The 27,873-nt window shown below is 50.1% G+C and overlaps 12 protein-coding genes across 12 annotated transcripts; 4 read left to right on the top strand and 8 right to left on the bottom strand.

Moving 5' to 3' along the window:
* The first annotated feature begins 1,225 nt into the window (after window positions 1-1,225).
* BDZ99DRAFT_275169 (uncharacterized protein) lies at window positions 1,226-2,806 on the top strand. Its single transcript, XM_033713938.1, has one exon. The coding sequence runs from the start codon at window positions 1,534-1,536 to the stop codon at window positions 2,605-2,607; it is 1,074 nt and encodes a 357-aa protein (XP_033578394.1). The 5' UTR covers window positions 1,226-1,533; the 3' UTR covers window positions 2,608-2,806.
* Window positions 2,807-2,928: 122 nt separating this feature from the next.
* Window positions 2,929-4,365, bottom strand: BDZ99DRAFT_518705 (uncharacterized protein; the record flags this gene model as incomplete). The annotated part of the gene is made up of 1 exon (XM_033725327.1): window positions 2,929-4,365. One exon carries the CDS (start codon window positions 4,363-4,365, stop codon window positions 2,929-2,931), a length of 1,437 nt encoding a protein of 478 aa, XP_033578393.1.
* A 1,895-nt stretch (window positions 4,366-6,260) lies between these two features.
* On the bottom strand, window positions 6,261-6,657 carry BDZ99DRAFT_559437 (uncharacterized protein; the record flags this gene model as incomplete). The annotated part of the gene is made up of 1 exon (XM_033727257.1): window positions 6,261-6,657. Exon 1 carries the CDS (start codon window positions 6,516-6,518, stop codon window positions 6,261-6,263), a length of 258 nt encoding a protein of 85 aa, XP_033578392.1. The 5' UTR covers window positions 6,519-6,657.
* A 272-nt stretch (window positions 6,658-6,929) lies between these two features.
* On the bottom strand, window positions 6,930-9,470 carry BDZ99DRAFT_497192 (copper amine oxidase-like protein). Its single transcript, XM_033723498.1, has 2 exons — window positions 7,527-9,470; window positions 6,930-7,470 (listed from the first exon to the last, which is right to left on the bottom strand). The coding sequence occupies exons 1-2, from the start codon at window positions 9,404-9,406 to the stop codon at window positions 7,329-7,331; spliced, it is 2,022 nt and encodes a 673-aa protein (XP_033578391.1). The 5' UTR covers window positions 9,407-9,470; the 3' UTR covers window positions 6,930-7,328.
* Window positions 9,471-9,982: 512 nt separating this feature from the next.
* Window positions 9,983-12,078, bottom strand: BDZ99DRAFT_440252 (putative aldehyde dehydrogenase). The gene is made up of 8 exons (XM_033717704.1): window positions 11,919-12,078; window positions 11,539-11,842; window positions 11,312-11,484; window positions 10,955-11,253; window positions 10,857-10,900; window positions 10,446-10,802; window positions 10,199-10,394; window positions 9,983-10,142 (listed from the first exon to the last, which is right to left on the bottom strand). Exons 1-8 carry the CDS (start codon window positions 11,973-11,975, stop codon window positions 10,130-10,132), a joined length of 1,443 nt encoding a protein of 480 aa, XP_033578390.1. The 5' UTR covers window positions 11,976-12,078; the 3' UTR covers window positions 9,983-10,129.
* A 1,264-nt stretch (window positions 12,079-13,342) lies between these two features.
* Window positions 13,343-13,649, bottom strand: BDZ99DRAFT_364281 (uncharacterized protein; the record flags this gene model as incomplete). Its single annotated transcript, XM_033714723.1, has 2 exons — window positions 13,343-13,493; window positions 13,558-13,649. Coding segments are annotated over 2 exons (243 nt in total), but the record flags the coding sequence as incomplete, so codon positions are not given.
* Window positions 13,650-13,878: 229 nt separating this feature from the next.
* Window positions 13,879-15,952, top strand: BDZ99DRAFT_569477 (CAF1-domain-containing protein). The gene is made up of 2 exons (XM_033727886.1): window positions 13,879-14,495; window positions 14,654-15,952. Exons 1-2 carry the CDS (start codon window positions 14,040-14,042, stop codon window positions 15,695-15,697), a joined length of 1,500 nt encoding a protein of 499 aa, XP_033578388.1. The 5' UTR covers window positions 13,879-14,039; the 3' UTR covers window positions 15,698-15,952.
* Window positions 15,953-17,046: 1,094 nt separating this feature from the next.
* On the top strand, window positions 17,047-17,792 carry BDZ99DRAFT_461490 (uncharacterized protein). Its single transcript, XM_033719630.1, has one exon. It carries the CDS (start codon window positions 17,059-17,061, stop codon window positions 17,416-17,418), a length of 360 nt encoding a protein of 119 aa, XP_033578387.1. The 5' UTR covers window positions 17,047-17,058; the 3' UTR covers window positions 17,419-17,792.
* Window positions 17,793-18,251: 459 nt separating this feature from the next.
* BDZ99DRAFT_518698 (uncharacterized protein) lies at window positions 18,252-19,169 on the bottom strand (the record flags this gene model as incomplete). Its single annotated transcript, XM_033725326.1, has 1 exon — window positions 18,252-19,169. The coding sequence occupies one exon, from the start codon at window positions 19,167-19,169 to the stop codon at window positions 18,252-18,254; it is 918 nt and encodes a 305-aa protein (XP_033578386.1).
* A 387-nt stretch (window positions 19,170-19,556) lies between these two features.
* On the bottom strand, window positions 19,557-20,903 carry BDZ99DRAFT_474985 (uncharacterized protein; the record flags this gene model as incomplete). The annotated part of the gene is made up of 5 exons (XM_033721944.1): window positions 19,557-19,961; window positions 20,016-20,159; window positions 20,229-20,449; window positions 20,504-20,581; window positions 20,636-20,903. 5 exons carry the CDS (start codon window positions 20,901-20,903, stop codon window positions 19,557-19,559), a joined length of 1,116 nt encoding a protein of 371 aa, XP_033578385.1.
* Window positions 20,904-21,724: 821 nt separating this feature from the next.
* BDZ99DRAFT_569474 (uncharacterized protein) lies at window positions 21,725-23,764 on the top strand. Its single transcript, XM_033727885.1, has 5 exons — window positions 21,725-22,571; window positions 22,630-22,649; window positions 22,711-23,169; window positions 23,219-23,495; window positions 23,552-23,764. Exons 1-5 carry the CDS (start codon window positions 21,801-21,803, stop codon window positions 23,726-23,728), a joined length of 1,704 nt encoding a protein of 567 aa, XP_033578384.1. The 5' UTR covers window positions 21,725-21,800; the 3' UTR covers window positions 23,729-23,764.
* A 302-nt stretch (window positions 23,765-24,066) lies between these two features.
* BDZ99DRAFT_518695 (uncharacterized protein) lies at window positions 24,067-27,232 on the bottom strand (the record flags this gene model as incomplete). Its single annotated transcript, XM_033725325.1, has 4 exons — window positions 24,067-26,705; window positions 26,769-26,849; window positions 26,905-26,964; window positions 27,013-27,232. 4 exons carry the CDS (start codon window positions 27,230-27,232, stop codon window positions 24,067-24,069), a joined length of 3,000 nt encoding a protein of 999 aa, XP_033578383.1.
* Between the last annotated feature and the right edge of the window lie 641 nt (window positions 27,233-27,873).

Raw genomic sequence — 27,873 nt, 5'->3', positions numbered from 1 at the left:
CCCAGAAGGGCCCATCTAGCGGAAGCAACCGGCTACATGCTGTTTGAAGCACGCGTTCGGCGTCCAGACTGCGTTCTGGTCCAAGCCTATCCTCGGAGGAGAATTCCAACTCAGCGGTCTTGACATGTTCAGCAAGGTTCGGGAATTTAAGAATGGTGCGAAAGAAGAGACATGTTCTGTTCGGCTTGTTCTTAGGTTCTCGATAGGACGCAGATCTGGCTTCGGAGTCGGAGTATTTCGAGTAGAGTATTGGTGTAACAAGTTTGCGCAAAGGGCGAGAGACAAGCGCAATGCTCGCGAGTGTTGATAGTCGTGGTTGAAAGTCCTGGACGTACGAGAAGACCTTGAGAAGTAGCTCTTCCGGAAGAACTCCAATTGATGCAGCCTTCCTCTCCTGACGTTCTTTCTTACGTTCAATCTTGGCTTCAGCAGCTTGCCTATTTTGGAGATCAAACTTGAGCTGTTTTCGCTTAGCTTTTGCCTTTGCTCGCTCTTGGCGTCGAGTATCGAGTTCCTGTTGTCGTTGAGGCGTTCTCTTTGCTTTGCGCAGAGTTATCTTTTCTTTTCTGGATGGCTTTTCCTTCTTGGGCAGATCTTCCTTGCTGGGCAGAGCTTCCTCCTTGGGCAGATTTTCTTTGTTAGCTAGTTTTTCTTTTCGCTCTCGGCGACGAGCATCGAGTTCCTCTTGTCGCTGAGGCGCCCTCTTCGCTTTGAGCAAGGCCCGCTTCTCCCCCGTGGATGGCTTTTCCTCTTTAGCTAGCTTTTTCTCTCGTTCTCGGCGACGAGCATCGATTTCCTTTTGTCGTTGGGGCGTTCTCTTCGCTCTGCGCAGGGCGAGCTTTCCCCTTATGGAGGGCTTTTCTTTCTTGGGCAAATTCGCTTCTTGAGACAGTCTTTCGTCTTTGGAAGACATCATGATGGAAGAAGGATGCTAGTTTCCTGCCAGAGAGGCCGTGAAGAGGAGTGTGATTAACGGATAGAATTTTGATGTCGTTCCGTGGTACGGCATACTTTATCCACTCTCTTTCATGGCTGCACCGTGCCAACCCCGCAGTCCGCCAGACCCAACGGGCCCAACTTTCAGCAGACAACCTCCCAGGTCAACACTACGATTAGCTTGCCTGGCCTCTCTCTAAACCTCTCGGGATGGCTTCTGCTCATCCAGAGATGTCCCAGCAGACGATATCACACCTAACTCTCCCAAACGAACTGCTCATTCATGTGTTTTCATACTTGCAGTTTCGACATGAACCGAAACCATGGAAGGATCGTTGTACGCCAACTCTTCGAAGCATTACGCTTGCCTCTCGCTGCTTCTACGATCTCGCTACACCGTTCCTCTACTATCGATTTCAGGTTATTGAAGACGGTCAACTGATCAACAGGGAGCCGCTCTTTCTCAGAACCCTTCTCGAAAACCCGCACCTAGGAGATTATGTCCGGGTTGTCTAGCTGGGAATTTCCTCCCAATGGCACAGTAATCCGCTTTCTGACGAAGACCTCGAGTTTATCTTTCGGAAAGCTCGCATCTTGATGCTTGACCTCGATAAACCCTTCTGGAATGGGCTGACCTCAAGGAATGGCGACAGCCAAATCTCACTTACCGCGGTGCTACTTCATTTCTTACCTAAGCTTGAAGAACTCTACTTTGAGCTATGGGACGACATGTTTCCCACGAATTTGCTTCCAAAACCAGATGGCGCCCTGTTAGGCAATATTCTCACCAACCTTCAGAAGTTGAGAATCGAGTTTACTGGCCGATCTACGAATATGGTGGACGTGTGGATTGCGCCATGGCTTAGGCTTCCCTCGATCACCACATTTGAAGCAGCCTCATTCTCTATTGACTACGACCTTATACTCGATGTCTCAAACTTGACATCGTTCGATCTGAATGGTGCCATGTCTTCCTCCGCTCTAGACAATATCTTGGAGAGCTGCGAAAACTTAAAGTCCTTCCGGTACCAATTTGAACCGAACATATATCAAGAGGAGGACACGGCAACCCCCGACGAGGTTCTCGAGGGTCTGCGCGAGCACGCTGGTAAAAGCTTGGAAAGTCTAAATGTACGGTACTACAGTAACAACGAGTACTCAGACAACAGTCAGTGGGATTTGTCCGATGCGTTGGCCTACGACTTCTCACTGTGCTGCTTTGAGAAACTGAAATATCTCGAGATTGATTCTCCGTTCATCGTTGGAACAGACCAGCATTTCAAGGAGTCACACGAAGGGATATCGTCTAAGATAGTCCCACGACTGCTTGAAGTCCTACCACCGACCATCGCTGAGCTACGACTACATGCATGTGGGATGTACATCCAAGAACAAATAGGCGAATTAGCGAGAGCAAGAACTGCCCGACCTGTATATCCTAATCTAAGGTTCGTGGAGATCAATAGCTTCAAGCAGTTCTTCTTCACCACCTCATTCTTCAGGGATGCTCGAAGGAGATTTCGAAAGACAAATGTGCGGTTCGAATATGATAATTCGGAGGAATACCCTTTCGAGGGGTTTTATGAGGGAGATTTCACCGTCGCACGCAACGCCTTTATGTCCCATGAGCCCACTAGGTTTTTCTTTTCGGACAGCGATACAGACGATTGATACCAGTTCAATGTACTCAGAGAATCTTTCGTACCTTGAAGTAAGATCACAAGCTAAGGTCTAATACTGTACTGGGACGGTTTCCTTGCATCTCTTTGACACCACTTGTGAGTTGTTGTACAGGTCTAGAGCACGCAGTCGAAAGTCCGATCCGTGTACCACTGTCAGCAACCGCCTGAGGGTTCTTGGTTAGGTTTCAGGAATGTCAAAAGGATGGATTTGAATCTGCTTTACATGACCGAAAATTCTCTGGAGCCCGAAGAGATGTCAGAAACGTGTAAGAAATATGTGTTCTCGGACCGGACATCACGGTTACCTCCGCTACTCAGATTCCTTTTCTGATATGAGCACCTCCATAAGACCGGAAAGAGCTGGGCTGGCCCACTCACGGGCAAAATCGTATGCACGGCAAAGATCACCCTCATAACTTGGAGAGAAATAGTAATCATAGTCGAAAGAATAATCAAACGCCACATCTGCTGTGCGGAACCTTTTTTGGACATCTTTCAGATACGCAGGAGTCCAGAAGAACGTCTTGAAGCTGTCGATATCGACGTGATCCAAAGCTGGGTAAACCAATCGGGTGACTCGTGCAAGATCTCCGATTTCCTCCAATACGCGTTGACCACATACGTGAAGCCGCAGTTCAGTGATGCTCGGTGGTAAAACCTCAGTCAAGTGGATATCTGTCCGGATATACTCGTCTGTCCCAAGAATGAACGGAGCGTCGATTTCGAGCACTTTGAGGTTCTTCAGCCCGCGAAATGCGAAGTCCCATTCCGTGATGTCGTCCCAATCCCAGTGAGCATCGCTGTCTGGGTCCGGGTCAATTAGACGCAGCTTCAGCTCCACTAGAGTATCGCTAGCATGCTCGCGAACAGTGATAAGCATCTCTTCGGGAGTAGCTGCATTTTCCTCTGGCCTTCCTAATGCATCGATTTCGTAGCTGAATGACTTCAGCTTCTGGCATGATTTGAGCAAGCCTTCCAAGCACGGTTGCTCTACAAAACCACCTTCGATGTTGATTGATGTTAGGTTTAAGGGACCTAGCGTAGGGACATTGATATCGAGAGCTATCGCTCCTAAGCTCAACGCTGTTTGTGATGGGAGTTGAAGCCATGGCATGAGGTCTACGAAATCCCCCATGTTATCTTCAGCGTCAAGTCGCAGTGCTCGAACTTTAGTGAGGGTGTCAATTGTTAAGACACCACCTGGTCTGGGATACAAGTATTCAGGGAATCCATCCTCGATAGTCACCATAGTCAGGCTCAGTTTCTCAAGATTAGGTAAGAGGTGGAGCAGAATCGCGACGAGGGGATCCATATCGCGAGTTGCATCTTTCATATCCATCAGTATGTTCCAGAAAGGCGTGTTGAGGTGAAGGTTTAGATCACGCGCTTTTTGAAATACTTGTTCGAATTCGGCTGCAGAAAGCGCTTTTTCGGCATCGAGCTGGTTGCAAATTTCCCATTTGAAGTCTTTTACATGTTTTACCAAACGGGGGCTCTCGATAAGAGTGCGGAGGAAGAAGCACATTGGCGCCGTTAAGTTGTCTCTGTCGGGGGCATATTCTAGTGCCGAGAATGTCGAGTAAAGAATTGGGGTGACGAGATCTTTGAAGGTTCGAGATGCGAGGGCAATGCTTCTGAGAGTCGCCAAGCGTGGTTGGTTCCGTCCGACGAAAGAGAAAATCTCGAGAAGAATCTCATTCGGAAGAGTTCGCGGTGGCCCTCTTCGTCGCGGCAGAGCTTGCGCCATCCTCACTTGGCACCGTCTGGAGTAGCCTGTAAAGCTACCAGGCTTGCCAAAACGGTCGATTTACAAGTTTTAGAGAGGTACCAGAGGACTTTGAGCAGTGCTGGGATGCGTACACAAGCCCAGAAACCTAGAGGGAATGGGAGTTTCGCACGGATTTGTATTTTGCTCAAGGAAGGTTGGCACTCGCACGCTAGAACTCGCCGCTTACTGTGGACCAAGATTTGAGATTGTAGTGAGGTGCTCTGAACAATGGTAAAGGTGCGTATGTACAAAGGTGCCCTTCAAAAGTTTCCGCCGCGCTAAATTAGCGTGACGCCACAAAACGCCACCAAATTCCTCCTGATGCGCTTGTAGACCTCTTGCACCCGTTTTTATATACAATTCTGTCTTGTGAGCATATTCTGGCATCTAGTATATCATATATTTGGTGTTGAGCTAGCTGTAGCCTTGCCCTTGCCCTTGCTTCTGCCCCTCCTGCCGGCCTGCGCTTGTGTAGAGCGCTCGGCTAGAACGTCCGAGACTGCTAGCTGCACTGTTTCTACAGCTAATTGAGGAGTCTGGCCTGTTGCTGCTGCAGTAGCTGATCGAGTACGCCGTGGCGCGCCAGGTAGCTCGTACGGCAACGCCGTCTGCGTAGCTGGAGGATCGCTTGTCTGGAACGTGACAGCTCGGCCATCCGTTTTCGCTGTAGGCCTGCCTGTTTTTGATGCCTCTCCGGTCTTGTAGATGGACGGGCCGCCCAAGGCCTCTTCCTCAGCCCGTTCCTTGTGCCTCCGTAGGCGTGCTTTTGGTGATCCTTGGCTTGGTGTTGAGGTTCCTGCAATGCTAACGTCGTCCTCTACGTCTACCCAGTTGTCTTCTATGTCTACCCAGTCGTCTGGCTTCTTCAAACAACGTGGTTTCTCGGCGGCGCCCTCTTTGTATTCATTGCCGCCCTCTAGCTTAATAATCTCTTGTATATGTCGTGGAATCCGCTCAATCCAGGCCTGTATTCTCCACTGTTCTAATTCGCGCCAGGCACCCCGCCATGCCCTGCCCATTGCTGCGCCAGATTTTGGCGCGCTCTTCCTTGTAGTTGTACGCTTGAGGTGAGGCCACGCTGGCTCAATTGCATTGAGATCGGGCGAATTTGGAACCCAAAGAAGCCGCTGGACGTTCGCAGCGCTATAGACGTGGCCTTGGTGTTGATGGGCGTGCGCGGGAGCGCGATCTTCCTGTACAACCGTACGTGGCCTCTCTCGGGCGCATTCCAATGCAAAGGGGAGTAGCTTTGGCTTCAATATATACGTCATATAGCGGTACCAATCCACACCCTTTCCGCTTCCTCTTGTGAGCTTTCCATTCTCCTCTGTAAACTTCCACGTCGGCTTCCTGCCCCCCCGGTTGCGCGTGGCTCCAAGGCGGCGCATAGCCATATTTAACTCCCATCTGGCCTTCGCAATAGGTTCAAGTTCGGCGTTGAGAATAGCAAGCTCTTCGTCAGCCTGGCGACGTTCCTTAGCGGTTTCCGGGTGCCAGATATGGCATGGCCCCTTCTTATCATATGAGAAACACCCCCAGAACATAAACTCTTGATAGCCCTTCCAGCGCTCTTGCATTGTAGAGCGAGTAAACCTCTCCTCTGGCATGCGCCATATGCGATACCCCCCACGACGCTGGCCGATAACTACAGACGTCTCATCGCTCCAAATAACGTTCTTCCAGTCCTCCAATGTCCAGTATTGATGATCAAGGCACCACCGTAGGCGCTCTTCTTTCATCCACTTCTGTAGCCCGGGTTTCCTTGTGGGCTTAGTCTTCCGCATATTAAGGCCGCGCCGTAGGATTCGCCATACTGTTGAGCCCGAAACACCAATTGCAGCACCTAATTGATCCGTGTTCAATTCTCTTGTAGATCAATTCTTTGAGACGAGCTTTTGAAGCCTTGCTGTCTTCCTCGGTGTCTGAAGAAGTGGGCGGCCAGAACGAGGTGCATCCTCTACGTAGCTATCAAGAATCTTAGGCGCGTTCGGGTCGAATCCGCGTGAGAAGGCCTTCTGCCATAGGTCTCGAAGCGTGCGGGGTTTAATGCCCGTAATTCGTTCGATTTCGCCATTAGGAATGCCCAAGGACTTGAGCGTTAGGGCCTGCGCCCGCGTAGCAACGTCGTGCATTGATTTGGGGTTGTTCTGTTTGTATTTGGAGGATTTCTGCGTAGCTACAAAGTGGAGTGTAGAGGTGTTGGAGGGGCTTCTTGGCACTAACGTGGAAGATTTTTCGATTGCCGAAGTAGTGCCAGCCACTCAGAGGACTAGCGTCCCTCTAGCGCCCTCTTAGCGTCGCGTTAGCGCGGCGGAAACTTTTGAAGGGCACCTTTGTAGGCTTGTGACTGTGATGCAGGACAGGGAGCGGTGTGCTGCCGGTTTCTTAGCGCCGGCAATCGGGTCACGTGATACCTTCAAATCTATCACGTATTCCGTTCGAAAATGGAAGATCTATGCTGTTTCCTCAGAGGGCATACTAATCCTAATACTAATACTTGGCTTTCTTTCAGCGTCACGACTCGCTTCATTGAGGCTACTGTTCAGGCATACATCACTATATCAACATTCAGGTCTAGACTCTAGAAATATCGTCGGAGCAATACAAGCAATGGCATAGGATTACACACGGACCACGAGTGCAGAAACCCAGAAAAGAAGATTCATACATGTCTACTAATATAGTACTAGGCTATAAGTCTGGGCACATGGATTCGTCGCTGCTCGGCTCCAATCTTGCCCACTTGACACCGCTGTGAGGGTGCCCTGGCTAACAGGTGGTCAGTTGGTGAAGGTGCAGCCTAATATCCACTACCTCGACCTTGACAGCACATTTGGAGATCTAAAAGCCCTTCGGGGCACCCCAAGCAGTGGCAAACGGGCGTGCATAGACTTGTGGCCGGTCTCTGTATCCTTGACTCATCAACCTCACCCATCCCATACTCATAGCTTCCCCGGCTCCGCACAGCATGACTCACTCGTCGCGAGCTGCGACGACAAGTTTTTGGTGGAGGGCACATCGATAGATGGATTCGCTGTGAAGAAATCTGATGGCCGGAAGTTCACCTGGAATATATCGGCGGGCCTGATGCACGTGAACATTAGCAAGAGATCTTTTAAGTCCCATACAGAAGAACTCACATCACAGGCCAGTCCTCAACCCTAGGATTATGCGTAAGCCCAAAGACACTCCATATAACTACATCCTCATTTGTCACCGGATCGTTCCTCTTCGCCGCGTCCGACACGCCGTCGACCTCGAGTTGGCTTTGCAGCGTGAAGCGGCCCCCGGCATAGAGCTCATTATCCTTGTACTTGGTTACCCAGACGTGGTGTTGCGCGAAGAGCGCTCTTTGAGCCTGGATGGAACCCGGGGATGCGAGAAGCTTTTGCGTTGGGGGTGGGACGAACTTGTAGCCCACAGGATTTCCGCTGACGGGGTTTGTCTTGTTCGGATTGATGATCTTGAAGGTGCGGTTGTGTTGTGGGGCCGCGTCTAGGCCGGCAGAACGATGGACGGTCGTCTTGCGTACTTCGTAGAGGTTTCCATGGGGATTTGTGGCTTGGTCCCAAGGCATAGTGTGCGATTCCTCATGTAAGACGGTGTTGTTGTGGCCATCGATGGCTGGATCAATACGCGCGCAGAAGATATGTTGGTGGTTCTGGGCAAGCACACCTCCAGAGACAACGTTCCCATAGTTGCTGGTCTTTCCTGGGTCGATATTGACCACGCTGACAATGCCGGTAGCTCGGGTCTCGATTGTGATACCTCCAGACTGATCAAACTTGTACGCGAAGACGTACTCGTAGTTGGCCAGAGTAATGATGAATTGGACGACAAGCTCGCGATTGCGAGTTACTACTGCACGTCCAGTCCTCCAGTTGGTATGTTTCCATCCAATTCCGTTGTCCTGCTCGTGGAGGCAAATAACGTTAGGATGGTTTTCTGGCTCTCCATCTGAGCTGATGACGACGCCATCGAAGTATTTGATGACGCCGAGACAGTCACAGCCAAGAGAGAGGTTGTTCGCGCAATTGCCTGCTCCACCATCTCCGAAGTCGAATGCTTGCTTCCGGTGGAACGGAGGTCGAGGATCGGCGTATGGAACGGTCATCTCGCTGATGCTTAGCCGGTAAAGAATACTCCTTCCGTCGTAGTGGACATCGTGGATAACAGCTCCCTCGCGCGGGTTGAAGGAAACCCTGAATCTCCACTTTTGCCATTCGATCAGGTTTTCATTTGAAACTTTAAATGATGGCCCATCTGGTTGAAGCACGTTGAGTGCCTTGAGATCTTTTCGAGTACCCTTTTCTAACAGCTCCGGTACGTACTCCGATGTCTGGCAATGGCCGATGATTTTCTCTGAATGTGTTTTCTCCGAAAGGCCATCACCCTTCCCGCCAGTGGCAAGTTTGTCGATTCGAACGATTTCTTTTTTATGAGCATCCATGATCGGAATCAATGGCAGAGGAAAGGCGTAAAAATTCGAATCCACATTCTTCGACCGCGTGTCCTGGGCAAAGCACAATCCTTGAAAGTAACGCTTGTTTTCATGCTCAAGGTCCATCCCACCATACGGCCACGGCTCGACTACAAGCTCAAAGCCCTCTGGCAGTTTGAGTGCGGCAATGGCTTCCTGGAATAGAGGCGAGGCCTTGCAGGCATTGACAAGCGTGTCGAATTCCCAAAGAGTCAAACCTGCTTGGTGCTCTTTTCCGATGACTTCATGCTTCACTCGCCTCTTTAACTCTACATCGACGATCGATTCGTGGTACTCTGGAACCCTGTCGCTACCAATGATATCGTACTGGCATTTTGCAAGGCGAGGTGGACGAGGTGATGTTGGTGATAGGCGGGCAGAGTGTTCCAGATCTAAATATCTCTTGACGTCTTCCTTCACAGGTTCTTGGAGGAATATCTCACGGAAGTCGACGACTGCACCAGCGTGAGATGCAAGAACGACATCTCGTGCTCTACGAGTCTCCTCGATGGACAATGTGCTAAGTGGATGAGGTGCCATCGTTGCAAAACGAGACTTTCAGGCTGCGGCAAACTAGGTTGGGAATTCAAAATCTTGTTTGGGGACATTCGGGTCTTATATATGAATCGACCAGCTGTTTGCTTTTGCGGCATGGAGTGTCCGGCGCACATTAGTCCATGATAGGGCGTGGGCAGAACTAAGTCGATGACTTTCGTAATGATCACCGCTGTGGGGTTAAGATATCCTATCAGAATAATACTGTCATCGAATGGATAAAGGAAGAGGACTGCATTGACTCAAGGTGGAAGTAAGGAGGGGCGTTAAGTGATATCGCGTGGACCTTCTCTCCTCGATGACAGGCTCTGCAAGGTTTGGAAGAAGTCCAATGATGGCGTCTGGGCCTCATGGTGAACTCGGCAACTTACTATCTGTCCGATACTAACTGGTTGGTCATAGAAAGGAGGGGATGTTCGTAGGCGGAGGTCTGACGGAATGAGGGCGGTCGTCGGGTGGACCTTCTACATGGGGCTTAGCCTTTCATCTATGAGCCTCTGCACAAAGCGTTCACATGTTATGAAGAACTAAGCTTCGTCCTTTCGTTTTTTCAGTATTTATGAGCAACACGTATGGCGAAGGAATCAAGTTTTCATAGAGGAATTTTAAACATCAGGTAGCAATTCGGAAGTGGGTCAAGCGATAACCCTAAATTGCTAGATATCACGTGTCGAACTCCAGCTATAGTCGCATAAACGTACTCGCCTATCAAATGTTCATGCTACGATCTCATTAGCTTTGCCTTGTTCTTCAGAGAGCAACTTTGTCGAGACTTACTTGATCAGAATAGTCTTAGGTTCCATGAACGCCAAAAGCCCCGCCTTACCAGACTCTCTCCCAACACCGCTCTGCTTGGAACCTCCAAAAGGCACAGACATCGCAAATGCCGTCGACGTGTTGATATTCACTAAGCCCGACTCTAGTTTGCCTGCAATGCGCAGCGCGCGACTAAGTACGCTCGTGAAAATATACGCTATCCTCTCATTAGCAATCCACCCTCAGCACCCAAAAAGGTATCACTCACCGGCCAGTCCGTACTCAGTATCATTCGCCATTCTCACCACCTCTTCCTCCGTCTTGAATGTTTTGATGGTGATGACTGGGCCGAAGATCTCCTCACGGTAGATCCGCGCGTCTTCGGCAGGATTCAAGAATATTGTAGGCTGGATGAAGAAGCCATTTTTGCCCTTCTGCGAGCCTCCGGTGATGAGCTCAGCCTCCTTTTTGCCGACCTCGAGGTAACCTGTGACGCGGTCAAATTGAGCCTTGTCGACCAAGGGGCCCATGAAGCCGGGCTGGTCGCCAAGAGCTTCAAAACGCGCTTTCAGGCCCTCGACGAATTTCTCGGCGATACTTTCGTGAACAAAGGTTCGGGAGGCGGCTGGTGGGATTAGCGGGTGTTTTAACTGAGAAGGAGCGTCTTTTAGTGGCTTACCGACGCAGATTTGAGTTGAATTCATCAGGAAGTTCTGGGAATGACTGCGCGATACCGGGTCAGTATGGTGCAAAATCCCGAGCCATGGATAGACCTACTGCGTGAGCACGTTCTCCATATCTGCATCTTCGAAGATGATGGATGGAGACTTTCCTCCAAGCTCTAGCGTGACACGCTTGAGATTGCTCTTCGCAGCTAACTCCTGCACCTTCTTCCCAGCAAAGACAGAGCCGGTGAAACTTATCTTGCGAATTTTCATGTGCGATGCAAGCATAGCTCCTGTAGCACCGGCTCCTGTCACAATGTTGATGACGCCGGGCGGGAAACCAGCTTCCTTCGCCAGAGCTCCCATGGCCAGAACGCCAAGCGGCGACTTCTCTGAGCCTTTGTAGATGCACTAAGTTGTCCATTTGTCAGGGTTGTGAAGCCAATTCGAGGTTGAAAGCTTGACCTACCGTATTCCCAGATGCGACAGCAGCCGACGTCTTCATTGCATGGAACATCATAGACCCATTCCAAGCCCCAATCATCGCGCAAACACCGAGCGGCTCATATTGGACGATCTTGTAGTTGCCATCATCGGCAGGAAACTGCTCTCCGCTAAGTTTGTCCGTCCATCCTGCGTAGTCTCGGGGCATGTTAGCTGAGTCACAACTCAATTAACGAAAGAAAAACTGCTTACATCTCCAAGCATCCACGGCCGCGCCAATCAAGAACTCCGACAACCATGCTGGCTGCCCCATGGCGATTGTCTCTAGAGGGGCAAGATCTTTCGCATTGGCTTCAATCAGGTCGGCCATCTTCAACATGACCTTGCTCCTCTCTTTGGCGGTCCATGTAGACCAAGGGCCTCTGTAGGCTGCTTCGGCTGCTTCGACAGCGGCATCGATATCTGCTTCGCCTGCTACTTGGATGCCTTCCGCGACTAGCGATCCATCGACGGGGTTGGAGACCGTGAGTGTTTCTTTGTTCTTTGCATCAACATACTACGCGAAGTTAGGGAAACGGTTCCGGAGTATACAAATGAGAGAAGGCAGTTTCTGTGAGCGAGTTGAGCCGTACCTCGTTGTTGATAAACAATCCTTTGTGCAAGTGGTCCCTGGTTCCGTTGACGGCCATGTTGGTCAGAGTATACTGAGAGAAAGCAGAGGGGGGAGGCTGAAGAGTGTTCAATTGAAACTTTTGGGGGTAAGCAAGATTTAGTAATGGGGAAAGAGCTTTGATTGCGCTGGCTGGATTGAGACAGCGCTCTCTGTTACCTATAACAGCTTTATACCCAGCCTCTAGCGCTTATGGCTGACGATGCGGGGATAGGTGATAGGCGCACTAGAAATAACGCCGCCCTTGTTAAGTCAGCACCGTTATACCCAAAAAGGTCAATAATTCGTCAATGCATAGGTTTGAGTGGTGTTGGTTTCAGCTTATGATGACGACCACGTATAAACATAGTAACTACTTCATGCTTACATATGTTGAAGTCCCCTCCTGCAAAGGCAAACAGATGGAGAATTGGTTGGGGACGAGCGAAGTGTGATGCAGGCACTGTACAATTCCCACCGTGCCATAGTCCTGCGTAGAATACCACGGCTCATCGGACTTAGAATTCTAAAATCCGCGGGGATAATATTCTACCCATGGTAGCAACGTGATCTTGAGCCCAGAGCTGCGGCGTGTAGTTCAAGTCAGGACTCAAATCCGTTGACGTATCGACTGAAGCTTGCACATTGCCAATACCTTAATATTATGTTTGGATTTCTCTGAGCCTGGAATCTGAAACCTTCGTAGAGTTTCGACCGGCAGACCGGGGTGTAGAAAAAAGATTAGACAGCACAATTGTACTTTGACTACGGCAAATGTTTGGTCGTTAGGTATAATGTAGGTAAAAGTGTGAGAATCACCTCATTCGTCCCTTCCAACAGATCTGGAAAGCCAGCCCAAAGTAGATATAACTCCACATCGAAGACGCGCCAGAACCAGATTGAACATTGTTCGTGTCCGGTGAGTCGTCGACGCAAGCCCCTTTAGCTGGCGCTCAACTTCTTTTCAAACCTACGACCCGCTCATCCTCCTCCTTGTCTTGGGTTCGAAGAGTAGTCGGGGCTTTTGTATCTAGGTAGCCAAAATTCGAAAGACCATATCTCGTGAACAGAAAATCAAGGGTATCCTCATGATTGGTAAAGTCGGTATGCTGACATATAGGTGATCATACCTTTCAAATATTCCGTATTGTTAGTCCCGTGACGATGCTTCACGGCGTGTGTCAAAGACTGGCAAGGTTGGTGGTGATTTCTTTGATTTCAGAAAAGTGCCGCAGATCAATGATACACGCCTCTCCTCGTCGGAGAAGCTCCCGAGCATGAAATCTGCTATCCGAAAACCCCGTAGCGTGTCGGCGCGTGATATCCTCTTCAATATGTACAGCCAGCGTCACGGCGACGCTGTGTCACGCCCACCAGTCCGTCTTCCCGCAGACACCCTCAGTGGTGCTCTTCGCCATGCCCATGCTCTTCTGTCTTAAAGAATAGCTGTTCGACCGCCACGTACCCTGCGAATGCGACGGTAGCTATGCCTAGCCCGGGGAAAGCGCTCTTGAATCGGTTGAATCGGGTGAAGGGGCCGGTGTATCGCCATGCTTCTCTGTGTGAAGGTCAGCCTCGGCCTTCGTATAGGTTGCGGAGGAGAGGATAGAGCTGAAACATACGCTCGCCTCCAAGGATCGCCCGCTCGCTGTCCTGATGCCGCCGCAAACTTCTGCGGGTCGAAGCCGGTGATGGAGGGTCCTTTTGGAGCCATTGTGAAGCTGTAGGCGCGATTAGCAACTGTTCAGCCGGAGCCACAGACAAACCGGTTATATACGTGCTGAGATATTCACTTACACGGTATCTCTGGAAGGCTGTGTGGTGAGAGGGAGTCGTGGTGGGGAGTCGCTGTCGTCGTCCAAGCAGCTCGGGCTCGGCAAGTTCCGCGCCTTCCAGTATGAATACCTCGAGCTCTGGAAGCCTTTCAAGGCCAGTCCCAGCACCAACGACTATACGCCCTGCCGCCATCACACTCGACTGCAATCGCTTCCGTTGAAATATTCATCCTTGATCTGTCTTTCACTGCGCACATACACCTCATTACTCCGGATGAACGCGCCTCGCAGCCCCCAACGGACCACACAGCTACGTTCACGATAGCAACATGCCGCCCGCCGTGTCGCGCTTCCAGGCCCAGGCCAACCCTTTCTCTCACCTCTCGAACCACCAGCTACATCCGCAGCAACACCTCCAACAGCACCAACAAAATCTCGGTCATCCAGGCTTTGGGGGGGCAGCTGGCCAAGCTCACAACATCAACCTCTTCGGACCCACACAAAACAATTTCCCCGGTGCCAATCCGGGCCTAGGAGGGGCACTCGGCGCAGGTGGACTAGGTGGTGCTGGAGGTTTAGGAGGTGGAGGAACTGGACTGGCGAGCCATGCAGCACAGATGGGCTTCGCGCATGGCGCGCAGCTACAACAAGAGGCGGCTATGGGAAGAGCACAGGATGGAGGCAAGGGCATCAACCAGCGGATAAGAGAGGTGTGGAAGGGGAATCTAGCGCAGGAGATGAAGATTCTGAGGGCTCTAGTGGAACGGTATCCATATATCAGCATGGTAAGTCCAAGATGCACGCGATTTGAATTGAGTTTTAGAGGTATGCATCTTGGGCAATTCGCCCCGGCTTTTGCATTCTTTAGGTTGAGTATTAACTTTCCTTTCTTGGGTAGGCTCGTGGAAATCTAAAGCACTATACTAACACCTTTGAATTGGAGGACACCGAGTTCCCGGGTGTAGTCGCACGACCCATGGGCGACTTTCACACAAAAGCATCCTACCACTATCAGACAGTCCGCTGCAATGTCGACCTTCTCAAGATAATACAACTCGGCATAACACTATTCTCCGTCAACGGCGATCTACCCCCGAACCAGCTCGAGTCCTCTGCAATCGAGTCTCCTAGTCGACCACAATACGCAAACAATCTGATCATGTGCCCATGCACATGGACCTTCAACTTCCAATTTTCACTTGAGAACGACATGTACAACGAAGAGTCTATTCAGATTCTCAAGAAGAGCGGGGCAGATTTCGAAAAGCATGCGAAGGATGGTATTGACCCGCAAGAGTTTGGCTCGCTGCTGTTAACATCAGGCCTCATCCTTGATACAGACGTGAACTGGATATCCTTCCACTCTGGCTACGATTTCGCATATCTTGTCAAGATGCTCTGGTGTCAGCAACTGCCCGCGGACGAAGACAGCTACCGTCACCTCGTCAATCTCTTCTTCCCCAATGTTCTCGATGTCAAGTTTCTATGGCGCCATGCCAACAAGATGATGAACAAAGGCGTTATTGGTAGCCAAGCAGCGACTATCCTTCAAAATCTCGGCCAGAAATCGGGCCTCCAAGATCTCGCCGACGAGCTAGGTTGCCAGAGGGTAGGCACGCAGCACTCTGCCGGATCCGATGCCTGGCTCACTGGTAGTGTCTTCTGGGAGCTTCGCAAGAAGGTCTTTGACGGCAACCTCCCAGAGGACATGAACGGGCAGATGTGGGGTCTCACCGGCGTCGCTCCCCCTGCATCAGCAGCAACTCAAGCGGCGGCGCTGGCGGCAGGCGGAGCCGCATATCAGCAAGGAATGAACGGACAAGGTATGATGAGCTTCCACACCGGCGGCACGCCCGGCACACATCGCGGCGACGGACCCAGTACACCAACAACAAATCCCGCTGGGCTGGCTGGCACACCGGGTCCGCATGGAGGGCTGATGACGCCGGGCGGTGGTTTCGGGAACTTCACATACGGCGGCAAGTAAGGTCTGGACGGGGTTGCAAAAGCAACACGACTGTATTTGTGCGCAGGGCATTTTGATTGGCCAATGCTTTTGGCGGATTCTATCTGGAGTTTACGGCGACTGCGGCGAATCGGTTCTTGATATGAACCTAGGCTTTCTTACCTGGCCTGAATCATAGCTTAGCGAGTCGGACTGCGTTTCGGCGTGGTAGGACGTGTAGGTAGGATCGAATGAGCAGCAGTGAGGCTTGTCCTCGTTCGCTGGACCTTATCTTTCATCTGCTTTGTGCACTCTCTCTTGCCTCAGGTGACGGATTCTTTTACTATTTTCTAATCATGTGTTGAAGCAACCCGAACGCCGGCAACACGGTCGATGAGAAGTATCCAGAACAACTCAAATTCGTACCCTCTGGACGTTTACATCTCATCTAGAGTTTTAAATAATGCACTGAAAGACCTCAGACAGCGGCTAGCAAGCGCCCACAAGATTTCTGTTTAGGTCCTGGACGACGAAGCACAACAAGCGGTAGCAGAATGTACATAATTCCAAGAGAAGGCAGCCTGCTGAGCCTGAAATGCCAACAACGCGGCGCCCACATAATACGGTAAGCTGGCAGCGATATGTCAAGTTCTGCAAACTGAGTTTTATCCATCCTTTAGGTTTTTGCCCCTGTCGCAATCTTGCGGGCCGCTTGTTAATCTGATCATCAATAACTACACGTCGTTCAGCTGCCAAGTCTTGTATGCATGCGTCACGTGCTACAGGTTTCAGCCTCCTGCGAAGTTGTTGCTGGGCGTGTCTTCGTTGGCTGAGGCGTGGACACACTTCAGCTACCCAACAGAACCCCATTGCTTGGCTGGTATGAGGGTTGTTGCCCGGTGGTAAGGAGTCATACATATCACGGTGGTACCGGACTCGTCGCGGGAGTGCCGAAAACATTCATTCCTTAAATTTCGCTCTTTGGTCCATCTCTCATGAGAACTCTGTCGTTTCTCTTGGCACTGGTTCTCTTTAACAGCACAACATAAGGCCTAAACGACTGCTCATTCCCTAAATCGAAATTTCAAACCAACATGGCCGGTAGCAAAATCTTGACCGGAGATCCACTTGGCGAAGGCGCATATGGGCGTGTCTTCAAAGCTTTGGTCGGGAAAGAGTGGATTGCCGTGAAGGGAATCAATGTCAGAAAGTTCAACCCTTAGGCTGAAGCTCCCGACGTCTAGCGAGAGATTAATATCTTGAAAACGCTCAAACATGTATGTTAGTCTACTCCCATTTTCTAGTCTCGCCTGTTAGCTAGTTCTAATTGACAGAAGCCACACATGGTCGAATTCAATGACGCACACGAGCGCGGCGGTATGTTCCGGATTCACATGTCCATTATGGCTGGAAGCCTTAACAAGCTTGTCCCTCTATCTATATTCAAGAAAGAGCAGGGGACTCTTCTAAATGAAGTAGCGTTCCAAATGCTTTCTGCCCTCGACTACTTGTCCCCGAGGGGCCTTTGCCACCGAGACGTCAAGCCAGAAAACATACTCCACTACAAGACCAACGGCAAACATACATTTCAGCTCGCAGATTTTGGCTTCGCCAACTACCAGAACCAAGCAAACACAGCTTGTGGGACCTGTCCACAATCCGTGGGCCCGGCGACAGCAGCCATGCACATCCTTAACGACCCTAGTACAACTCAAAGTATGAAGGATGCTTACTGGACGACTGGGTGCAAATTTAGAGCTTAATAGCTATGCTACTTGTTTCTTTCCCAAGGCTAGATCAGCAAGCGTGATGTAGGATTACTCTCTGGAGGGTGGACTACGTACGGTTGCGACTACGGAGATTCTTAAGGATTTCTACGCTTCCTATAGTACTTTGTTGGACGGAAGCAGGGTAATAAATTGGATTGAAAGGCTGTTAACGGAAAAGCACTTTTCTTTCGGGCTAATTTGGCTTTTTTGTTATCCAGGTATCGTACGGAAAATGCAGGTCATCAGGACATCTCTCACTATCGCATTCTTCTATTAGGCTTTCATTTAATTTCGAAAGGATTTTGGGAAGACGCTCACAACGCTTGACCTACCCACACCTGGAGAACGTATAGCACCAAAGATTGCCTGTATGCCCATCTAGTCACGTGCTCAGCAAAGATGGAGAGTTTGGAGTTACAGAAACTCCCATCAGCAATCATTGTGAAGGCTCATTATGGATATTACACTTCATGGTACTGTCTAATTACAGAAAGGTTGCGAGAGGAAGAGAAAGACTTAAGAGTAGAAATTCCAAGCGTTGGAGGAGGCGAGGGGGGAGTTTAGGTAGTACTCACAAAGTGCTGTGTGCGAGATTCCAGGATTAAGATTGTGTTCTCTACAGCAGTAGTGTGTTTAGGAAAGCATCACCTTCACTGTCTAGTTACGCGGCCAGTACTTCGCCGTTCGTCAATTCGATCTAACGTTGAAGGGCTTGGCCTGAAATCCTAGTCGCTCATGTCGTCCTCGTCTTCCTCATCATCCTTTTCCCAGTAATATTTAGTAACGCCACCTCCTACAAATCTCATTCCAGCATCCTCACAAACTTTTTAGAACTTTCCCTCGATGCCACCGGGCGCCGGATTTGACTTTGGTGACTTCACCGTCCACACGAAATCCACGGGCGAATCAGGGCGGCTCATAAGTTGGAAGGAGGATATCCATGGTCCAACATATGCATCAAACCAAAATCTCCTTAAATAGCGCCGATCAGGCCTGTAATTCTGGTCGGCGTGGTTGTATTGAGTCATTTCCCCCCAATACGAATCGTCCAGATCCAACGTGAGCCAACGTGTTGAGGGGGCTTGGTCTCTAGGCGCCAGCATAAACTCAGAGAGACGCATATCTCCGAAGAAAAACGAAACTTCGTCAGATAGTATACTAAAATCGCTGATACCGAGACCAAGATGCGCAGCACCGAGCAGTATGGCCTTGTTGTCTTCGAGGAAACGATTAGCCTCATCGCACGAAGAGCGATAAGGCGAACACATCACCGGTGAGTAGCATGTCGCATATCTTTCGAAGCTCTCAACTGCTTCGTGATGAATCTGGCGGTCAACACGAAAGAGGGCAAATCGATTGGGCTTCACGCGGTCTGCGCGTTCATGGGCATCCGATGCCTTGTAGACGCGGTCGAAGACGAATTTGTAGACTTCGATCCGGAGTTCGCAAGGCAGATCTTTGAATCTGAAGGGCTCGTAGGGAATGGGAGTTGGAACGGGAATGGGAATAGGAGCTGGTTTTGTTACGAATGATTCTGCAATCGTCCTGATGCCAAAGACCAAGCTCTCCCACAGCGTTGGAAACTCGTCGGGAGCCTTTATAGATGGGGCTGCTAAGCGACAATTCTCACATGTCGACCAGAGCTTCGTTGCCTTCTGGGTTTTAAAAAGGGGCCTGGTGAGTGTTCTGGGCAGTGTTCTAGGGTTCCCGAAACGTTTACGAATCGTGCGTGGACCAGTAGACATTTTAACGGGTTACGATGCAGGTCTGTTGGGGGGGCGAGTGTTGCTGGACTCTCTTATAGAAATAATTAAGAAGTAGAAAGTGGATTGCGTATGTACGGGGAGGACTGGCAAGCCTGAGTTTACATTGCTGGATTGACGACGCCTAGGGTGAACCACGGTTGAGTCAAGGCTGGCCAGTTGTTTCAACTATTGATAGCTATGGGTGCCATGGTTGGGGCTCCTCTGAACCCTGCAACTGTGAATCCTTGATACAACCTCCCCTTAGAACCGCGCGAATGCTTGAGCAACTGCCATCATGTCTTTCATAAAGTTTGATATGGTTTTTCTCTTAAGCGTATCCATGCAATGCCTATGAGCCCTAGAGAAGATCCACTATTACATATCGAATCAAACGTCTCGTCTCACTCGTCGTGGTGGAGTCTGCTTAACGTTCGGCGACGGGGTCGGGGTAGGCGCCCCAGGCCAATCTCCTACTAACTCTAAACTCGTGTCCTTCTTCAGTCTGATCAACGGCGGAGTTGCGCCGTCCGAGTATGGCACCCACTGCTTATCTCTTATCCTGAAAAGAAAGCCAACATATGCGTAACTGTCAGGATTCATAATAACGAACTTGGGGTCGCCCAGCGTCGGTCCGGGAAGGGGACCAGTGTAGTAGCCTGACGTATCTTTTGTGTCGGTGGGGTGCAGTCTGAACGAATCTATTCCATTTTGATAATGAACGGGCACGTTAGTGTTATCTTCATCTCTGGCTTCGGTCATGGTCTGCTCGCTGAGAAAAGGTACGTGAACGAACTATGATGAGGTTAATCAGCATTGCCTTTATTGCGCGAGCGATATAGTACTCACCTCATGGAGAATCGTGTGAAAGGCGAGAGGCGAAACCTTCGGTAACTGCGTCAATAATTTGTCTAGCTCTTTCGCTGCAAATGCGCGGACTGTAAATGGTCTTTCTTTCAACGGCCCGGGGTATGTAAACATCCTGTTGCAGAACTTGAATAAAACCATCGTTAGTCCTCTGCCACGTTTCTATGGGATCTCTTTTGAAGGTTTTAAACTCACGCTAATTGTGGTCCTGTCAGGCAGTTGACTTGATTTCTGCCCCGTATTGACGAAGTTCCAGAGATTATCGATATCATACATGGTGTGAGCGTAGTAAAATACATCCTTCCCATCCTTTTGAGGCTGCGGCCAGCATAAAAGCATGCTTCTCCCGGAGATGCTCTCGTTATTTTCGTCCATGTAATGTCCGCCAGGCTGAAGTTTGTATCTGTCATCGTTGTCTTTGAAAAAAATTAGTTCTGATCCCAACGCGCGCTCAGATGAGTTTTACCCACCACAATACAAGCGCAGATTGGCATTTTTGTTGATTCCGGACGGTTCTTCCTTCAGTTGTGATATACGGCGGAATGTATCTAGGGGAAATAGGTCAGTTGATAGCAAGTCATCTTTGACGAAATTGACTGTACCTTTGACCTTGTCTGCATACCGATCCCTGACACTAAAATAAAAGAACCACATGAAAGACTGCTCCAATCTATCGTCCTGAGCTTCGATGGCGTCCGCGACGCGTCCAGCTACCCAAATCACCTCCTTGATAGCATCAGTGAACTTGGTTCCATCTGCATGCGTTATGTCACAGCTTTTGTCAACCCAATATGTTTGCTGGGCACAGACAGAGGAGAAAAACACAAAAATGAAAGCCGCCGGGGCCAGGAATGCTATCAATGAACGCATACTTGATGCAAGAACGAGTCCTGGGAACGATACTCTACACTGACAGGTTGGTAGCAGTTATCTAACATATATATCTCTGTAGTAAATTGAATCATCTTTAAATCCTAGTAAGAGGCATCGCTGGGGTCATGATCTCTCACCAGGATCAATGCTAAAATAGGGCAATAGACTAGTTTTAGAAATTTATTCCGGAGCCTGAAAGGATCTGAAACGCTGACTTACCGCGAGGTTGGCAGCTGACTGATATTAACTGAAACAATAGCAGCCCTCTTGGGGTCATGCAATATCAGAAGCCAGGGCGTATATCGAGCAAACCTGCAAGTCATAGGGCAGATCCTGCATATGTGCAGGGGGGCGTAGATCAAAGAGCCTTTTGAAGAATTAGATTCGAGGGACTCGATCACATCCTAGTGCAAAACACCCAACAGGTGACACGAGAGTGAACTATATGCAGGAACCTGGATCGGCGAACAGGCTCAATGCGTTCTAGTGCAAGGGAGATCGAACGCAAGGTCGGGAAGAAGCGAGGGCGGACTGGGGTATTGGCCCCCGCTGGCCCCCAGCAACCTCTAACATAGTAGGGGCGCAGTAAACACGACAGAACGCTGAGAACTTAAAAAAGAACATCAGCTGTTGGCTGTATATCCTTTTACTGTAAAGAGTGAAATTGGACGCTGAACACGATAATCCGCCGACCTTCAATTTCGGTCTAAAATAGCAGGCTGGCTATTGCGATTATCAAAGTTTTGATTACTGGGCTCTCTTAGCTCCATGCTGTCCATTCGGAATAGTAGGTTCACTGTGCCATATAGCCCGCCTTCCCACGACCAAGTTCTCCATTAGTCTTGAAGCCTCTTCTTCTCTACTTTCTTCCGGGAGTTCCGACTGAGACTGAACATGATCTTCATCACTCTATTATCATTGCTTTATCTCATTCAGTTTTCGATAGCTTCTCCTGCTACAAAACGCCAGGGTGGAGCCATCATTCTTCCAGTTCTTTCGGTCACGGCGACCAATACCGTAGTCCGCCTGGACGAGGACACATCAAAGGCAGTGACCGAGTTTTTCGCAACGCAGAAGTGCACGCGCTTAACAAGACGAATCCAAGGAGCCAAACGAGATGATCCATACAATGCGGGCCTCACCAACTGCATGGTCGATACCTTCAGGGCGCTTGCCAGCAACGCAGCCATCGTGGGCCACGTCATGGAACTATATCGCGGCAGCCCAATAGCCGGCGATATGAAGAGCATCGAGGCCCTTCCCCAGTATACGGACGAATTCGAGCAAGCAGCACTCGTGCGCTCACTCGTCATCGGTGCCAGTATGCTGCAAACAGTGGTCAACGACATCAACGACATCGAAATACCGTGGGGCGTTTACATCATCCTCAACTTAGTTATTCAGAATTTGTATAACCCTAGACAGTCGTTCACCACCTTTTCAGTCGACCGAAACGGCCCTATGAAGAAGTCTTGCCCTCATAAGGAGGATAATCCGTGCGGCCATTCCTTGTGCAGGGGAGGCAACAACGAGATTTGTACGGCATTTTTGTCGCCTTGTGAGTGTACGAAGGGAGATTGCCCTGTAAATGGCCAGAGTGGGTATCTATGTGACGATGCGGACTGTGGCGGAGCCGATCCGCTCACTGGGACCTGCAAAGGAGCTGTAAGTTAGCCTGAATTTGGACCCGACTTGTTCATGTGCATACTGACATGTTTGGTAGGGTAATGGACCGCATAAAGGGTAACTCAGATGCCTTTTCACGGCTTCACATCCTGCGAACGACGCTGATCTTGATCATTAGATGCCCCTGCTACCAGCAAGCCATCTCGGAAGGATATGCCTGGGATGATGTCGATGCATGGAACTCCGCCATCACAGAATTCGAAGCAATCATTTCGGGACCAGACTGGTCGGGAACCCCGGCCCCACCGTCGCCAAGCTCACCGCCAACGGTCTGCCAGAAATCGAAAGATGAGGTGAAAAACAAGCCCGAGAATTGGAAGTTCGTGGATCAAGGCTTGCTAGACCAAAATATTGAGACGTTCTGCAATGTGGACTTCAAGGGAATCGAGCCTGGCGCGGCAAGTGGCTCTTACTCCAGGAAATACAACGACGGCGGTCTTGAAGCCGTAACGATAACTATCACCTGGGAAGGTGGTAAAGACAAACCAACCGCCGATTGCCTCAAAGAGCTGAATGGTCTCAGTTCGGATTGTGATTGGGATGGAGCTCCGGAGGATAGCAACGTCAACCAATACAAGTAGGTCTCCTCCTCATTATATCTTAGGGCGCACACTAATCAGAGGTAGCTGGAAATGGGGCGGAACGCTAACAACTAGTGACGGATTTGTCTATACCATACAACCGGAAGCAAACCGAGTTTGGCTTCCGGAGCTAAAACCCGACCAACAACACCAATGGGAAATCTCGAAGCAAAACAAAAACGGACCCCGCCCAGGAATCAACGGCAAGGAGCTCGACATGATCATTCTGCATCAGTGTCTGCACGATCTGAAACGGCATGATTGGAAATCCGCAGGTCCGTATAACTGTGGAGGCTTCGTGAACTTTTCTGCTGGCCATACAGTAAGTATTCTCTAACCCCTGCTGCCTATGTGGATCTCGAGCTGACAGAATTATAGGATGAGTACCCGAATGACTTGGCCACATGCTGGGATAATACGTGGGGAGATGTGTCGTGGAGTCTTATGAATGAGGGAGCTATATCTGTGTACGGCATTCATGACCTTACCGTGGAGGGAGGGAAAGATTTCATCCCGCGGTCGATTAGTTGCAATACGGGTATTGATAAGTTCTAGTCTCTGAATCTAGAGAAATTTGAGATTGTTTGCGATTGGATGTTGATATCATTGCTATTTGCTAATCGCACTGGGCATGCGTGAAAGGAATTGAAGCACCCCCGAGTTCTTGTTAGCGATATAGAACAATTTGGCATCTTTAACCTATCAGGAAATAAGCATGTTGTCAAAACTATATTACAAGTCTCACGATTCTCAAGTCCATACGGCATGCTCAACTGGTTGCTTTCAATCTATAGTTAGAATGTAGGGGTATCAAATTAAGGCATGGCCTACTGATAGCGCAACCTGGGCAGTTTGAGCTCTAGGTATGAGGAATGCAAGCAATCAGGATTAAATTAAGCCTCCGTCTCCTCCACCGGGCCATAGAACTTGCCATTCCAGCATCCTTCAACATCCTCCAATCTCTGCACCTCTGCCCTGACGTTCGTGTCGTACATCCGCGCTTTCTCTGCTTTCGCCCTCTTGTTCACGGCCTTGAATTCTTCGACAGTCTGGGCTCGCTGCCTCCCCACGATCTCCTCCTCCGAGTCGACTTCGAAGGTCGGGTTGACCCACTTCACCGGCTCATAGCCGTATATCTCCTTGGTGAAGTCCTCCCGCTCCGCCTGTACGTGGCCTCCCTCCCAGCACTCCTTCGGAAAATCAGCCTTCTTGTTAAGATTGGTCCAATTCCCGATCCCTTGATTCTGCTGCGCAAAACGCTCGGTCTGCTCGTCGTAAACGAGCTTGAAGTCGCGGTCCTGGCGCTCCACCTGCTTGCCGAGCATATCCTTGTACCTCTCAACATCTGCGAGAGCCACTTCGAGGACAGCATCTCGATTCTGCTCGAGCATTTTGATGGTGGTAACGCATCCATTGAGTTTCCCTTCCAGAACTGCGACCTGGTGCTGTAACTTCGCATTCTCTCCCTGAAATACGTGAACTTGCGCATTGAAAGTGTCCTCTGCGTCTTGAAGCTGGCTGAGTCGTGCCAACTTCGTGCGCAGCTGACCAATAACCCGCTGAGGGTTGTGGATATGTAGCGGTAGGCCTCGATACACTGTCGCTTTGGCCATGGCGTTGAGAAGGCCGTCGTAGGCTGCTTGTAGTTCATCGCGCTTATTCTCGAATCCATCCCGTTGCTGCACGGCGATGACAACCTCACCAGCTCTCTTGCTAGCGAGCTTCTCGTACGTCGTTTCTTCCATTTCGAGCTTAAGAAGATCTGCTTTCAAGGCCCTCTTCTTGGCCCTAATGCGCTCGATATACGTGTTTTTGTCCTTCATCTGCTCTTCCATCTTGATCAAATCGTTGTTCTTGATATCAAGCTCAATACAAAGAGCATGGTTTCGCTCTTCACTAGTTCGAACAGCAAGTCGAAGGTGGTTGATTGCGCTCGTCTGCTTATCCATAATCTCCACCAGCCTGCGCATCTCGGCCTCCGCCTCCTCGGAGACTTCGTCGGAGTTCTCGAAAAGAGAAACAATACCCTCACAGATCCCCTCCGTCTGGTCAATCATGAGGCCAGTGTACAGTTCTTCGATCTTGTTGGCGCGGCAGTGAGCGCGGCTGGCCAAAAGACGGTAGTTCCTCGTCCTCTCGGTCAGGATGGACTCGTTGCGCTGGGACTTCTTCATAGCGACGAAATACTCATTCCTCTCCTTCTCGTACCTCTGGGCAATTCCTTTGTGTTTCTTGAGGTTGTCGTGGTAGGAGCGGTGTTCGTAGTAAAGCTGCCTGAACTCCTTTTGGCTTTTCTTGAGCTCGGCCTCGAGCTCCGCGCTCTTTTGATTAGCATCATTTAACTGTGACTGGAGGGCTTGGAATGCTTGCTGAACTGCAACTTCCGTGTCGCCGAAGGAAAGTTGGTAATTGATGAGTTGAAGGTCCTGCTCAAGGCGGGAGTTCCGGTCTTTCTCCGTTTTAAGATCCTGAGCGGCTTTGGTGGTTTGCTTTACAAGCTCCTTGCGAAGCTCAGCTTCCTTCTTCGCTTTGCGAATGATCATGACTTGACTCTTGTTGTTCAAATCATAACCGAGTGCGGCCTCTCGCTGTGCGTCGCGAAGCTCATGTTCAAGGTCGTTCACAGTGTCCTTGAGCTTTTCCATGTCCTTGAGCTTTTCCATGTCCTTGACACTCTCTTTCAACTGTTTGACTTGATCCTTTAAGGCCTTCTTCTCTTTGATATGCCTATTGTTGAGCTTCACAATCCGCGCGGTGGTCTCGGTGGCTTTAGTCTCAGCTTCTGCTTCGGCGTCCTGGAGGTCTTTGTTTGCTATGTCGAGATAGCCCTTCCAGTCGCCGAGTTCAGAAGTCAGCTCGCCGATTTGATCCTTCAGATCAGTCTCGTTAGCTTGAAAATCTTGAAATTCCTTCAACAGCGCGTCTCGAGTAGCTTCAATGGCGGCGACCTTTTCAGCTTCTTTGAGTGCTGCATTGTCTTGCTCCTGGCGAAGGGCCTGGAGTTGCTTGAACAGTACGTCCCGAGCAGCTCCCAGAGCGGCAATCTTCTCGGCTTCCTTGAGCTTCGCGTCTTCTTGCTTCTGCTGAAGGTCCTGGACTTCGGTCTTCCACCAAGCTTCGCTAGTTCGGAGGGCCTGTACTTCATTCGAGAGTGCTTCGCAACTTGCTTCGAGCGCAGAAATCTTTCCAGCTTCTTCCGCCTTTTGAGCTTGCTTTTCGTGGTGCTGGTCCACGATACTGTTGACGAATCCCGTAAAAGCGCCATCAGGAATGATATCAGGAATGATGTACTTCCGAGTGTCGATATACGGATCGACACTACTGTCAGAGCTGGTCCGTGAGCGCACACGGCTGCTTCCACTGTCTTCCATATCTGGAGAGGAAGGCGGTGTGGGGAGCTTGATATTCGGGGCTGGGAAAGGTAAGTCGAGGAGGATCCCGGTGGCAGTATTCGTAGGTGAAACAGGGCTAGGCTTCGCCCAAGCATGATGCGGTGCAGTCCGAATATGCTTCTTGCGGGGCTTATTGCTGACTGGATGATATCTTAGTATATCTTTCTTGGATAAGCTGGTAGGAGGAAGAGGAGGATACATACCCTTCTTAGACTTCAACTGGTTGAGATGCTCAGTGAATAGAGAAGAAAAGTCCGAGGGCTTCGCTATATGCGCTTCGCGTCCTTTGGAGTATATTAGCACGCCATGAGAGCAATATAAAGTGGGAGGAATGCTTACCACTAGCATTGGTGAGTAGAGCCAACGTCTCCGACTTGCTTAACGCAGGTTCATCTTTTTCTTGTGACTTCAGTAGGATAAAGTGAAACACTGTCGCCGATCACTTACGGCCAACGATAGGAGGAGTCGAGCAACGCATCATCTTCTCCTGTGTCTGCGTGTTACCCTTCTCTCCATTCTCGGTATCTTTCTCTCCAGAAACTGCGCGTCCAACCCAGCCAGGTTGAAGGCCATTAACTAGACTGGACGTCTTTGCCTTCTTTCGGCCAGGAGGGCGAGCAGAAGCTAATAGGGCCAGATCTTTAGCTAGGTCAGATATAGACAACATCGTGTTGGACAGGAAAGTGGGGGTATGGAGTGGTATGTGTAGGTGTGATGTGGAAGGTGGAAGGCGGATGGTTGGTGTTGTCAAGTCAAGGAAGCTGATCGAGAGCGGTTAGTAGCCGGCAGTCTTTGGGGGCGAGCCCTAGAGCTACACGTGAGGTAACCGAGTTCACGTGGTCGATATGGTGAATGATGTGTTGATCACGGCAACACCCGCTACGCAGAACAATCCAACGGCGTGACCACGGTGGAATGTTCTCGCCCTCGCCGTTCTAGAGAGCAGGAGAAAGGACACAAGGTATGATATTTATTGGACTGAGACATGGCTCTTAGAGAGCTGTCGTGTGAGGCTATATAGAAAGAGGAAGATGATAGCAGGCTCAATGTGCGGGAAATTGGGAACTGCGGTAGAGAACGTGATCGGGGCAAACTGATCTCATATGGCGAGCAAACCCATATCGATTGTAGAAGAAGACTCTCATGGCTGAGAGGGGACTGCATATACCACGCTAGATTAAGTATAGAAGATCGAGAATGCCGAAATCGCAAAGGTGTGTAAGCAGGTTTGGCGGTGGAGCGGATCTTCTAGGGGTCCTTCAGCTCTTCAGCCGAGTAGTCAATACGCATTACTAGTCTCACGAATTC

The sequence above is a fragment of the Mytilinidion resinicola genome, assembly GCF_010093595.1.
Source record: "Mytilinidion resinicola strain CBS 304.34 unplaced genomic scaffold BDZ99scaffold_7, whole genome shotgun sequence".
NCBI lineage: Eukaryota > Fungi > Ascomycota > Dothideomycetes > Mytilinidiales > Mytilinidiaceae > Mytilinidion > Mytilinidion resinicola.
The sequence above is the reverse complement of the archived record's forward strand: the minus strand, read 5'-3'. Positions and strand labels throughout refer to the sequence as shown.

What these genes read in the sequence shown, in the direction of transcription:
- BDZ99DRAFT_275169 (XM_033713938.1), top strand. Translation starts at nt 1,534, where the DNA reads ATGCTTGACCTCGATAAACCCTTCTGGAATGGGCTGACCTCAAGGAAT.
- BDZ99DRAFT_497192 (XM_033723498.1), bottom strand. Translation starts at nt 9,406, where the DNA reads ATGGCACCTCATCCACTTAGCACATTGTCCATCGAGGAGACTCGTAGA. An exon ending in GTTGAGGACTGGCCTGTGAT is followed by an intron (nt 7,471 to 7,526) that starts GTGAGTTCTTCT and finishes CACGTGCATCAG; the next exon opens with GCCCGCCGATATATTCCAGG.
- BDZ99DRAFT_440252 (XM_033717704.1), bottom strand. Translation starts at nt 11,975, where the DNA reads ATGGCCGTCAACGGAACCAGGGACCACTTGCACAAAGGATTGTTTATC. An exon ending in GATTGTTTATCAACAACGAG is followed by an intron (nt 11,843 to 11,918) that starts GTACGGCTCAAC and finishes AACTTCGCGTAG; the next exon opens with TATGTTGATGCAAAGAACAA. An exon ending in TACTGAGTACGGACTGGCCG is followed by an intron (nt 10,395 to 10,445) that starts GTGAGTGATACC and finishes ATGAGAGGATAG; the next exon opens with CGTATATTTTCACGAGCGTA.
- BDZ99DRAFT_569477 (XM_033727886.1), top strand. Translation starts at nt 14,040, where the DNA reads ATGCCGCCCGCCGTGTCGCGCTTCCAGGCCCAGGCCAACCCTTTCTCT. An exon ending in GGTATCCATATATCAGCATG is followed by an intron (nt 14,496 to 14,653) that starts GTAAGTCCAAGA and finishes TTTGAATTGGAG; the next exon opens with GACACCGAGTTCCCGGGTGT.
- BDZ99DRAFT_461490 (XM_033719630.1), top strand. Translation starts at nt 17,059, where the DNA reads ATGGCTGGAAGCCTTAACAAGCTTGTCCCTCTATCTATATTCAAGAAA.
- BDZ99DRAFT_569474 (XM_033727885.1), top strand. Translation starts at nt 21,801, where the DNA reads ATGATCTTCATCACTCTATTATCATTGCTTTATCTCATTCAGTTTTCG. An exon ending in CTGGGACCTGCAAAGGAGCT is followed by an intron (nt 22,572 to 22,629) that starts GTAAGTTAGCCT and finishes CATGTTTGGTAG; the next exon opens with GGTAATGGACCGCATAAAGG. An exon ending in AGCAACGTCAACCAATACAA is followed by an intron (nt 23,170 to 23,218) that starts GTAGGTCTCCTC and finishes AATCAGAGGTAG; the next exon opens with CTGGAAATGGGGCGGAACGC.